Source organism: Coregonus clupeaformis, chromosome 29, assembly GCF_020615455.1.
Source record: "Coregonus clupeaformis isolate EN_2021a chromosome 29, ASM2061545v1, whole genome shotgun sequence".
Taxonomy (NCBI): domain Eukaryota; kingdom Metazoa; phylum Chordata; class Actinopteri; order Salmoniformes; family Salmonidae; genus Coregonus; species Coregonus clupeaformis.
The window spans coordinates 65569453-65581954 of record NC_059220.1 but is presented as its reverse complement, the minus strand read 5'-3'; the positions used below and the strand labels follow the sequence as shown (position 1 = coordinate 65581954).

At 40.7% G+C, this 12502-nt stretch overlaps 1 protein-coding gene across 2 annotated transcripts; it reads left to right on the top strand.

Moving 5' to 3' along the window:
• Window positions 1-5317: 5317 nt before the first annotated feature.
• On the top strand, window positions 5318-6738 carry LOC121544324 (interleukin-17A-like). 2 transcript variants are annotated; one of them, XM_041854245.1, is made up of 4 exons: window positions 5318-5407; window positions 5544-5632; window positions 5982-6157; window positions 6393-6738. In XM_041854245.1, exons 2-4 carry the CDS (start codon window positions 5600-5602, stop codon window positions 6622-6624), a joined length of 441 nt encoding a protein of 146 aa, XP_041710179.1. In that variant the 5' UTR covers window positions 5318-5407; window positions 5544-5599; the 3' UTR covers window positions 6625-6738. The 2 variants fall into 2 exon arrangements, with proteins under 2 accessions (XP_041710179.1, XP_041710180.1); XM_041854246.1 differs by lacking the exon at window positions 5318-5407 and having other exon boundaries at window positions 5452-5632.
• The last annotated feature ends 5764 nt before the right edge of the window (window positions 6739-12502 follow it).

Genomic DNA, 12502 nt, shown 5'->3' with positions numbered 1-12502 from the left:
ATCATTTCCTATGACCGAAAACAGCGTCTGGACATCAGAACAGCGATCACTAACCTTGATTTAGATGAGAATTTCTACTTCAACGAGTTGGCAGCTCTGGATGTTCTGCTTACTCCAGACCAGGCCCTAATCCCCGGGACTCGAAGCGGCAAAAAAGAGGCAGGTGAAGCGACATCCTGATTAAACTACGTCAGCAAACAAATAGACCGCCATTGACCTCTGTTCTGTTGGCAAATGTGCAATCACTGGAAATCAAACTGGATGAGCTTTGTTCGAGAATATCTTATCAACAGGACCTGAAAAACTGTAATATCCTATGTTTCTCAGAGTCATGGCTGAATGAGGACATGAATATTCATCTCACTGGTTTCTCTATGCATCGTCAAGACCAGATGGCAGACTCAGATAAGACGAAGGGAGGAGGGATGTGTCTCTTTGATAACAACAGCTGGTGCACAATCTCTAGTTAAGGAAGTCTCAAGTTTTTGATCGCCTGAGTTAGAATACCTCATGATAAGCTGCAGACCATACTATTTACTAAGAGAGTTTTCATCTATATTTTCCGTAGCTGTCTATTTACCACCACAAACCGATGATGGCACTAAGACCACACTCAACAAGCTGTATAGGGCCATAAGCAAACAAGAAAATGCACATTCGGATGCAGCGTTTCTTGTGATTTGAATGCAGGGAAACTGAAATCTGTTTTATCTAATCTTTACCAGCATGTCACCTGTGCAACTAGAGGTCACAAAACTCTAGATCACATTTACTCCACACACAGAAATGCATACAAGGCCCTCCCTCGCCCTCCCTTTGGCAAATCAGACCATAACTCTACCCTTCTGCTTCCTGCTTACAAGCAAATACTCAAACAGGAAGTTCATCGGATGTGGTCCGATGAAGCGGATGCTAAGCTACAGAACTGTTTCGCTAGCACAGACTGGACTATGTTCTGGGATTCATCCGATAACATTGAGGAGTTTACCACATCAGTCACCGGCTTCATTAATAAGTGCATCGACAACGTCATCCCCACAGTGACCGTACGTACATACCCCAACCAGAAGCCATGGATTACAACAATCAAATCACATTTTATTGGTCACATACACATATTTAGCAGATGCTTGTGTTCGTAGCTCCAACAGTGTAGTAGTATCTAACAATTCACAACAATACACACAAATCTAAAAGTAAAATAATGGAATTAAGAAATATATAAATATTAGGACAAGCAATGTTTGAGTGGCATTGACTAAAATACAGTAGAGTGCAGTATATATGAAATGAGTAAAACAGTATGTAAACATTATTAAAGTGACAAGTGTTACATTTAAAGTGACCAGTGATTCCATGTCTATGTACATAGGGCAGCAGCCTCTAAGGTGCAGGGTTGAGTAATCGGGTGGTAGCTGGCTAGTGATGGCTATTTAACAGTCTGATGGCCTTGAGATAGAAGCAGTTTTTCAGTCTTTAGGTCCCAGCTTTGATGCACTTGTACTGAGCTCGCCTTCTGGATGATAGAGGGGTGAACATGCCGTGGTTCGGGTGGTTGATGTCCTTGATGATCTTTTTGGCCTTCCTGTGACATCGGTGCTGTAGATGTCCTTGAGGGCAGGCAGTGTGCCCCCGGTGATGTGTTGGGCAGACCCCACCACCCTCTGGAGAGCCCTGCGGTTGTGGGTGGTGCAGTTACTGTACCAGGCGGTGATACAGCCCAACAGGATGCTCTCATCTGTACATCTGTAAAAGTTTGTGAGGGTCTTAGGGGCCAAGCCAAATTTCTGAGGTTGAAGAGGCGCTGTTGCGTCTTCTTCACCACACTGTCTGTGTGGGAGGACCATTTCAGATTGTCAGTGATGTGTACGCCGAGGAACTTGAAGCTTTTCACCTTCTCCACTGCGGTCCCGTCGATGTGAATAGGGGCGTGCTCTCTCTGTTGTCTCCTGAAGTCCACGATCAGCTCCTTCGTTTTGTTGATGTTGAGGGAGAGGTTATTTTCTTGCCACCACTCCGCCAGGGCCCTCACCTCCTCCCTGTAGGCTGTCTCATCATTGTTTGTAATCAGGCCTACTACTGTTGTGTCGTCTGCAAACTTGATTATTGAGTTGGAGGCTTGCGTGGCCACGCAGTCAAGGGTGAAGAGGGAGTACAGGAGGGGGCAGAGCACGCACCCTTGTGGGGCCCCTGTGTTGAGGATCAGCGTAGTGGAGGTGTTGTTTCTACCTTCACCACCTGGGGGGCGGCCCGTCAGGAAGTCCAGGACCCAGTTGCACAGTGCGGGGTTCAGACCCAGGGCCCCAAGCTTAATGATGAGCTTGTAGGGGACTATAGTGTTGAAGGCTGAGCTATTGTCAATGAACAGCATTCTTACATAGCTATTCCTCTTGTCCTGATGGGATAGTGCAGTGAGCATCCGCACTGAGCTAAAGGCTAGAGCTGCCGCTTTCAAAGAGCGGTACGCTAATCTGGACACTTATAAGAAATGCCGCTATGACCTCCAATGAGCCATCAAACAGGCAAAGCGTCAATACAGCACTAAGATCGAATCCTACTACCCCGGCTCTGACGATCAATGGGTGTGTCAGGGCTTGCAAACTATCATGGATTACAAAGGGAAACCCAGCCGCGAGCTGCCCAGTGAGGCGAGCCTACTGTACCAGACAAGCTAAATGCCTTCTATGCTTGCTTCGATGCAAGCAATCATGCATGACAGAATCAGATGTTCCGGACAACTGTGTGATTTTTCTCGATATGAGTAAGACCATTAAACAGGTAAACATTCGCAAGGCCGCAGGGCCAGACGGAATACCAGGCCATGTACTCAGAGCATGCGCTGACCAGTTGGCAATTGTCTTCACAGACATTTTCAACCTATCCCTGGCCCAGTCTGTAATACCAACTGTAGTCCCTGTAACCAAGAACGCCAAGGTAACTTGACTAAATGACTATGACCACGTAGCACTCACATCTATAGCCATGAAATGCTTTGAAAGGCTTGTCATGTCTCACATCAACACCATCATCCCAGACATCTTGTACCCACTCCAATTCGCATACCGGCCCTACAGATCCACAGATGACGCAATCTCTATTGCACTCCGCACTCCAAATAAATTTTTTATTTTATTTGTTGTGTTTTGTTGTCTCATGGGTAGCAAATAAATCAGATGCATTTTATTTATCGACATGCACACATCCTCTCTCCAGATAAAATGGGTCACAGAAGTGCTGACACGCTTCCCAGCCCTACAGGCCCTGAGCACCACACAAGACTCTGACCAGTCACAGCAGCAGACTCAGAATGACACCTTGACACCTTCTGACAGAGACCACAACAGGGGACACTAGGAATCACATCACACAGGGTGACAAGGTTGCATCACAGGAAGAGGAGGTACTGTATAGTACAATACCCGTAAGATCTCTCTCTCTCTCTCTCTCTCTCTCTCTCTCTCTTCTCTCTCTCTCTCTCTCTCTCTCTCTCTCTCTCTCTCTCTCTCTCTCTCTCTCTCTCTCTCTCTCTCTCTCGGGTGTTGTTAGATTAGATGTAGCCTGTTCTAAAATAGGACAGTGGCTGGATGCAGTCAGCCTCTCACTCATCTGTGTGATGCTGTGCAGTGGTTGAGTGGTAGAGAGCACATGGGGAAACTGTATCATTGGAGGCATCTATCTAGAACAGAGTTTCGTCTAGATGGAGAGATAGATAGCAAAGCTGTTGTGTAGTTCATAGCCTAGCGTGTGCAGGAATGACTAGACTACAACCGCGTAGGAGGAGGTAGGAGTATCACACAACCACTGCTTCTCTGATATTATCTTCTCAGCCTATGTGGTTGATCACTGAGATAAAAAGATAGATGCATGCAACTGGCTACAGGAATGACCAACCATAGTACTATAGCTGCAGTGTGTGCAGGCTTACGTTCCAGCCCAGCAATAATACACAATTTACCTTAACAAGACCTTGATGATGAGTTCACTAGTTGAATCAGGTGTGTTTTTGCTGAGATGGGCCTGGTTCTCCAAAAGCATGTTAAGGCTAAGTTCATAGTTAGAAACTTCATAAGAGAATCATTAAATCTCCCCAAACCATCGCTATTAACGTTTCACTTGAAAACGGTCGCAATCTTCTGCCTGCCTCAGAACAGCTAATTGCATCGTTAGATGCTTTTTTGCCCTCCCGTATCACTTTATACACAGAAGATCCCCAGTAAACATAGACTCACATGGTTTATCCAGCTCTCTGTGACAGCTGATAAATTTGGAACAACATTTACTATAAATACAGTTGCCAATGTCTTTGCAATTGATACAAACAAGCAACGTTTAAAAATCTGCTTAAAATGAAAACCGAGATGACTGCATTAAAATATAAATACAGTAGGCTATAGGCCTATTTCAATCCTATTGAAATACATTTCATGTTCAATCAATTGAGTTCTATTTTCCTACTTGTAGGCTACTGTCTGTAATTTGTATCAATATTTAATGATGTGTAATGTGTAGCCTAAATCGTTAACTTAGTGCATTTTATTTGGTAAGCATTAGAATAAGCGCCCTCAATATTTGCAGCCGTAGGTGTTAATATCTCTCTAGGAGCTGATACGTCATCAGTATTGTGAAATAATGCTAATGTTAAAGTAAAATTTAAATAGAGAAAACTGATCCCAGATCAGCCCTGCCTTTCTTTCGATCCTATCAGTTTCGAGACATGCTCCAATGACGCACTTAGCGACTGTGTTTTGGGAAACGCATGTTTCTGGCCATTGTAGGAAAGATGCATTGTTAAAACACTCCTAAACCTAAATTCCATCGCTATCGTGAAACTGGGCCCTGAGCTGTAACAAAAGCATACACACCCTGTAGGTCCCCAGGACCAGCAATCAAGTACATTGCACTAGGAGAAGCAAACAGAGTCACACATAAACAAAATTATATGCTCTTATATAATCAAGAGATAATATAATCTAGTCTTCCCTTCCCTAAGAATTTTGTAGAGGATGCACAATGTCCGTGAGGGAAATTAGTCATCCAGTTTTAAAGGGCAACTCAACCACTTCTCAACCTCATTTTCATTATCTTCAGCACAAAAACAGTGATTTTCAAACACTATGAGATTTGCGGTGACGTGGGGAGCAAGAAAATACACTCCCTCTGGCTAGAAACTCATTACAAGTTTTGAAAATCACTGTTTTTCTTACTTTTAATCCTACCCTGTGATGTCACAGAGAAGCATTTTTTTGAAAGTTTTTAAACACGGATCATATAAACATGCCATTTTCACATATGTAGACACTGGTATGGTGCTGGAGATAATGAATATGAGGTTGAAAAGTAGTGGACATTTCCTTTAACACCCTTTTGCATGGTGTTTCCACACCCAAGGAGGCTGGTAGTAGATTAGGTGATAAGGCCAACTAACTTAGATCTGCAGAATCTCCCTTTGTTTCCAATGGTCTACCACCGATATGAAGGTCAAAGATAACATCTCATTTTTATCACTTTTCTAATCAATAATACTTGCAGTTCTTCCACTCAAGGCAATCAGATAAATACATCACACCGGGAGACAGAAGTTATGTGACAGACATCAGAGATGGAGCTCAAAAGCAACGTGTCGAAGTATCTGGTGAGTAAAACAGACAGCATGTGTGATAAAGCTACTACTAAGGTTTTTTGTTATACTGAAAGTCATTTGTAACAATCTATTTATTTGCCATACTTTTATTGCCATATACTTCTGATGTGCTAGTTGATTCAATCTTATAAAAAACAAACGAATTGGTTGCCTCATGTATTCATCAGTACAGTGCAGCATCACATCCGATTTGGACAAATTGATTCATTCAATTGATGAAAATGCAAGGAGAATAGTTTCTGTCCCATGGTTTTTGATTAGCCTGTCTGTTTCTGCTTTAGTTTCAGCACTATTCATTTGTTACATAACTTATAATATTTCCATCTCTTCCCGTCCTCAGGTTGTGTGCGGTGTCTCTATGCTGCTGGGCCTGACAATGGCCAAAGGGAAGGAGGAGGAGAAGGAGAGGTGTGAGGACACACTGACTATCCCTTCAGACTACTACAAGACTCCTTCAGAGGAATCAGAGGGAAACGGGAACATCCACACACGCTCCCTGTCCCCCTGGACCTGGAAGTGAGTTTACAGTAACACACACACTAAAGTATTTGATACTGTACTTAAAGGGATAGTTTTCAGAAATGTTGACCTCGGGAGGAGTTATGCTACTGTCTTACAATGTTAATACAAGCTCTAAGGAAAGCCTGTGAAAACTATCCCTTCAAACAGTATTTAGTACGTTTTACTGTTAAAATATTTGTTGTTGATTTATTGCTTAAGTGGTTTTCTTCTCTTTCTGTTCCATCTCCAGACCCACTACAGTCGAGAACAGTATTCCTACGACCATTTGGGAGGCCGAGTGCAGCTCTATGTACTGTGTCTACCCCACCAACAGCAGCCAGGCCGTGGGCTATAGGCAGAACTCTGTACTTATCTACCAGCAGGTCCTGGTGCTCCACACCTCAGCCACTAGGAAGTGCTACAGCGTCTCCTTCCTGTCCATGGCCGTGGGGTGCACCTGTGCCTGGGCAAGGACATCTTGATGTAGCCAGCAGAACAGTACATCCATGGTCTTACTTTGTTTGGTTATTCATTTAATTCAATCAAAATGTTATTTAATTTATTTTAATTGAAAGCTTCCATGGGAAGTTCAACATTTGTTGATCCTACAAAGCCAGAAGAATTGACTGTGATTAACTGAGTAGAATTCAAGAAAAAGATCACCATTGAAATGTAATGCATTTATAAATGTTTTCCATTTGAGCAATAAAATCATTTTAAAAACCCAATTGTCTTAAACCTTTTGAACCATAAATATGTTTTTTTAATATTATATAATAGAAAACGAATAGAATAGAAAAAGCCTTTCATGAACTGACACTCACACTCTTTTCCCCCTTACCAGCTCTGACTGCTATGACTGTGATACAGTGTGTTCAGATAATTGATTTATTCCACATTTTGTTGTGTTACAGCCTGAATTCAAAATAGATTAAATATATATTTTTCTCTCTCACCTATCTACACACAATACCCCATAATGACAAAGTGAAAACATGTTTTTAGAAATATTTTAAAATGTCTTGAAAATGAAACACATAAATATCTCATTTACATAAGTATTCACACCTCTGGGTCAATGTTAGAATCACCTTTGTCAGCGATTACAGCAGCTCTTTCTGGGTAAATCTGCAAGAGCTTTGCACACCTGGATTGTACAATATTGTACAACGGATTGTACAATATTTAAAATTATTCAAGCTCTGTCAAGTTCGTTGTTGATCATTGCTAGACAGCTATTTTCAAGTCTTGCCATAGATTTTCAAGCCGATTTACACTACCAGTCAAAGTTTAGACACACCTACTCATTCAAGGGTTTTTCTTTATTTTTTACTATTTTTTTACATTGTAGAATAATAGTGAAGACATCAAAACTATGAAATAACACATATGGAATCATGCAGTAACCAAAAAAGTGTTAAACAAATCAAAATATATTTTATATTTGAGATTCTTCAAATAGCCACCGATTGCCTTGATGACAGCCTTGCACACTCTTGGCATTCTCTCAACCAGCTTCATGAGGTAGTCACCTGGAATGCATTTCAATTAACAGGTGTGCCTTCTTAAAAGTTAATTTGTGGAATTTCTTTCCTTCTTAATGCGTTTGAGCCAATCAGTTGTGTTGTGACAAGGTGTACAGAAGATCGCCCTATTTGGTAAAAGACCAAGTCCATATTATGTAAAGAACAGCTCAAATAAGCAAAGAGAAATGACAGTCCATCATTACTTTAAGACATGAAGGTCAGTCAATACGGAAAATGTCAAGAACTTTGAAAGTTTCTTCAAGTGCAGTTGCAAAAACCATCAAGCACTATGATGAAACTTGCTCTCATGAGGACCACCACAGGAATGGAAGACCCAGAGTTACCTCTGCTGCAGAGGATAACTTCATTAGAGTTACCTGCCTCAGAAATTGCAGCCCAAATAAATGCTTCACAGAGTTGAAGTCACAGACACATCTCAACATCAACTGTTCAGAGGGGACTGTGTGAATCAGGCCTTCGTGGTCGAATTGCTGCAAAGAAAGCACTACTAAAGGACACCAATAATATGAAGAGACCTGCTTGGGCCAAGAAACACGAGCAATGGACATTAGACAGGTGGCAATTTGTCCTTCGGTCTGGAGTCCAAATTTGAGATTTTTGGTTCTTTGGTGTGGGTGAACGGATTATCTCCACATGTGTAGTTCCCACCGTAAAGCATGGAGGAAGAGGTGTTAGGGTGTGGGGGCGCTTTGCTGGTGACACTGTCTGTGATTTATTTAGAATTCAAGGCACACTTAACCAGCATGGCTACCACAGCATTCTGCAGCGATACGCCATCCCATCTAGTTTGGGCTTAGTGGGACTATCATTGTTTTTTCAACAGGACAATGACCCAACACACTTCCTGGCTGTGTAAGGGCTATTTAACCAAGAAGGAGAGTGATGGAGTGCTGCATCAGATGACCTGGCCTCCACAATCCCCCGACCTCAAACCAATTGAGATGGTTTGGGATGAGTCAGATGGCAGAGTGAAGGAAAAGCAGCACACAAGTGCTAAGCATATGTGGGAACTCCTTCAAGACTGTTGGAAAAGCATTCCAGGTGAAGCTGGTTGAGAGAATGCCAAGAGTGTGCAAAGCTGTCATCAAGGCAAAGGGTGACTATTTGAAGAATCTCAAATATAAAATATATTTTGATTTGTTTAACACTTTTTTGGTTACTACATGATTCCAGATGTGTTATTTAATAGTTTTGATGTCTTCACTATTATTCTACAATGTAGAAAATAGTCAAAATAAAGAAAAACCCTTGAATGAGTAGGTGTGTCCAAACTTTTGATTGGTACTGTAAGTCAAAACTTTAACTAGGCCACTCCGGAACATTCAATGTCGTCTTGATAAGCAACTCCAGTGTATATTTGGCCTCGTGTTTTAGGTAATTGTCCTGCTGAAAGGTGAATTTGTCTCCCAGTGTCTGTTGGAAAGCAGACTGAACCAGGTTTCCCTCTAAGATTTTGCCTGTGCTTAGCTCTATTCTGTTTCTTAAAAAAAAACTCCCATGTCCTTGCCGATGACAAGCATAGCCATAACATGATGCAGCCACCACCATGCTTGAAAATATGAAGAGTGATGCTCAGTGATGGTTGTGTTGGATTTTCTCCAAACACAACACTTTGTATTCAGGACATTAAGTTTGTTTCTTTGCCACAATTTTAGCAGTTTTAATTAAGTGCCTTATTGCAAACAGGATGCATGTTTTTATTTACCCATCTACCAATATGTGCCCTTCTTTATGAGGCATTGGAAAACCTCCCTGGTCTTTTTGGTTGAATCTGTGTTTTAAATTCATTGCTCGACTTAGGGACCTTACAGATAATTGTATGTGTTGGGTACAGAGATGAGGTAGTCATTCAAAAATCATGTTAAACACTAATAAATTGCATTGATTAATAAGTCCATGCAACTTATTTTGTGACTTGTTAAGCACATTTTTACTCCTGAACTTATTTAGGCTTGCCATAACAAAGTGGTTGAATACTTAATGACTCAAGACATTTCAGCTTGTATATTTTAATTAATTTGTAAAGAATTACTAAAAACATAATTCCACTTAGACATTATGGTGTATTGTGTGTAGGCCAGTGACAATAAATCTAAATGTAATCAATTTTAAATTCAGGTTGTAACACAACAAAATGTGGAAAAAGTCAAGGGGTGTGAATACTCTGTAGGCACTGTTTGTGGTTGTCCCACCTTGCTATCTTAAGATGAATGCACTAAATGTAAGTCTCTCTGGATAAGAGCGTCTGCTAAATGACTAAAATGTAAAAATGTAGAATAGAGTATAAGAATGGAATGTGTTCAGTCCATTAAACAGAATTGAAAATTCAGCAGCAGCAGTTTAAAGAATGTCTCATGACTGATAATCCTCGTGGTCTGCAGTTTGAGAGGAAAATAATCATAATTAGAAATAATTCCTTACATTCATTAAGAAAAGGAGGCAGTATTTTATTAAGCTGACTAAGAGGCAGGAGAACATACTGTCTATTACGAGAGAGAGAGAGAGAGAGAGAGAAAGAATAAGTATTCAACTCTTTTGTTATGGCAAGCCTAAATAAGTTCAGGAATAAAAATGTGCTTAACAAGTCACATAATAAATTGCATGGACTTATTCATCCTTGCAACTTATTAGTGTTTAACATGATTTTTGAATGACTACCTCTTCTCTGTTCCCCACACATACAATTATCTGTAAGGTCCCTCAGTCGAGCAATGAATTTCAAATCGATTCAAAAGATGGCCAAGCAAAATAGATGTATTTACTTTAGGACTGAAGGAATGATGATGTCTGGGCTCGGTGGGAGTGAAATGTTGATACACACTGAGTTAAAGTAGTTGGAGGTGGGAGAGTTCAGAAAGGGAGAGTTTCAGGTAAGTTCCCTTTTCCTTCTCTCACCTCTGTGGAACACCAGCCTATACTTCTATATTTACATTCTAGTAATTTAGCAGACACTCTTATCGAGAGCGAATTATAGTAGTGACCCACTGGACTCAAACTGGTTGAATCAATGTTGTTTCAACTTAATTTGCCAACGTATTGTGATGTGGAATCTACATGGAAAATACACTGGATTTTATTCACGTCTCCATCGCAACCAAAAATCTATGTTGTTTGAGGGTGGAATTTCAACCACAGCATTATGTCATCATTGTAACCAGTGCTGTGTGTAAGTTGACTATGCAAACAATTTGGAATTTCCAACACATTAATGTTTCTTATAAAAACAAGAAGTGACGCAGTCAGTCTTTCCTCAACTCTTAGCCAAAAGAGAATGGTATGCATAGTATTAATATTAGCCCTCTGATTACAATGAAGAACAAGAAGTGCCGCTCTGTTCTGGGCCAGCTGCAGCTTAACTAGGTCCTTCTTTGCAGCACTTTACCATATACCTGGACAATAATCAAGATAAGATAAAACTAGAGCCTGCAGGACTTGCTTTATGGAGTGTGGTGTCAAAAAAGCAGAACATCTCTTTATTACTGACAGACCTCTCCCCATCTTTACAACATGACAGTTTACAATCTAAGGTAACACCAAGTAATTTAGTCTCCTCAACTTGTTCAACAACTACACCATTCATTACCAGATTCAGCTGATGCTCTTAGTTTTAGAGATGTTCAGGACCAGTTTATTACTGGCCACCCATTCCAAAACAGACTGCAACTCTTTGTTAAGGGTTTCAGTGACTTAATTAGCTGTGGTTGCTGATGCGTATATGGTTAAATGAGTCATAAGCATACATGGACACACATGCTTTGTTTAATGCCAGTGGCAGGTCATTGGTAAAAATAAAAAAAGAGTAGAGGGCCTAGAGAGCTGCCCTGCGGTACACCCCACTTTACATGTTTGACATTAGAGAAGCTTCCATTAAAGAAAACCATCTGAGTTCTATTAGATAGATAGCTCTGAATCCATGATATGGCAGAGGTTGAAAAGCCATAACACATAAGTTCTCAACAACAGGTTATGGTCAATAATATCAAAGGCTGCACTGAAATCTAACAGTACAGCTCCCACAATCTTCTTATTATAAATTTCTTTCAACCAATCATCAGACATTTGTGTCAGCGCAGTACATGTTGATTGCCCTTCTCTATAAGCCTGCTGAAAGTCTGTTGTTCATTTGTTTACAGAGAAGTAGCATTGTATTTGGTCGAACACCATTTTTTTCCAACAGTTTGCTAAGAGCTGGCAGCAAGCTGATAGGTCTGCTGTTAGAACCAGTAAAGGCTATTTACAACTCTTGGGTAGCAGAATGACTTTGGCTTCCCTCCAGGCCTGAGAATGAAAAGTTTCCTCTAGGCTCAGATTAAATATATGACAAATAGGAGTGGCTATAGTCAGCTACCATCCTCAGTAGCTTTCTGTTATAGTGTGGACACTATATAAATAATTTCATTGAATATGTGTTGTACTTACCTGCAGTATAGTATGATTATTATTCATGTGTGCATGGTTATTATTGGCATTGACCGTGACCTTTCCCCTTTGATGATGTCATCACCCAGAGTCAGATCTGTACAATGCGACTCCACCACATGTTGAGCGGGCTGTATCGTTTTGCTGTATTTGTACTGTTTGTACATGGCTGTACACCTTTTATTTCTTAGGTTGAAAGTTAAGGAAAGTAATATTGAAATGCGTGTGGGCATTCCTTGTCAAGTTACTACACTTTCCAAGTTGTCAATGCCAGGAGGTTTGTCATTATTGATCGATAACAATAATTTTTCCACCTCTCCCACACTAACTTTACAAGATTCAAACTTGCAATGCTTTTTTTCCATATACATATTTTTTTATACTTGAGTACAAT

Coding starts and splice junctions, on each gene's coding strand:
- LOC121544324 (XM_041854245.1), top strand. CDS start 5,600: ATGGAGCTCAAAAGCAACGTGTCGAAGTATCTG. Junction 5,633..5,981: donor GCAACGTGTCGAAGTATCTG/GTGAGTAAAACA, acceptor TCCCGTCCTCAG/GTTGTGTGCGGTGTCTCTAT. Junction 6,158..6,392: donor CTGTCCCCCTGGACCTGGAA/GTGAGTTTACAG, acceptor TTCCATCTCCAG/ACCCACTACAGTCGAGAACA.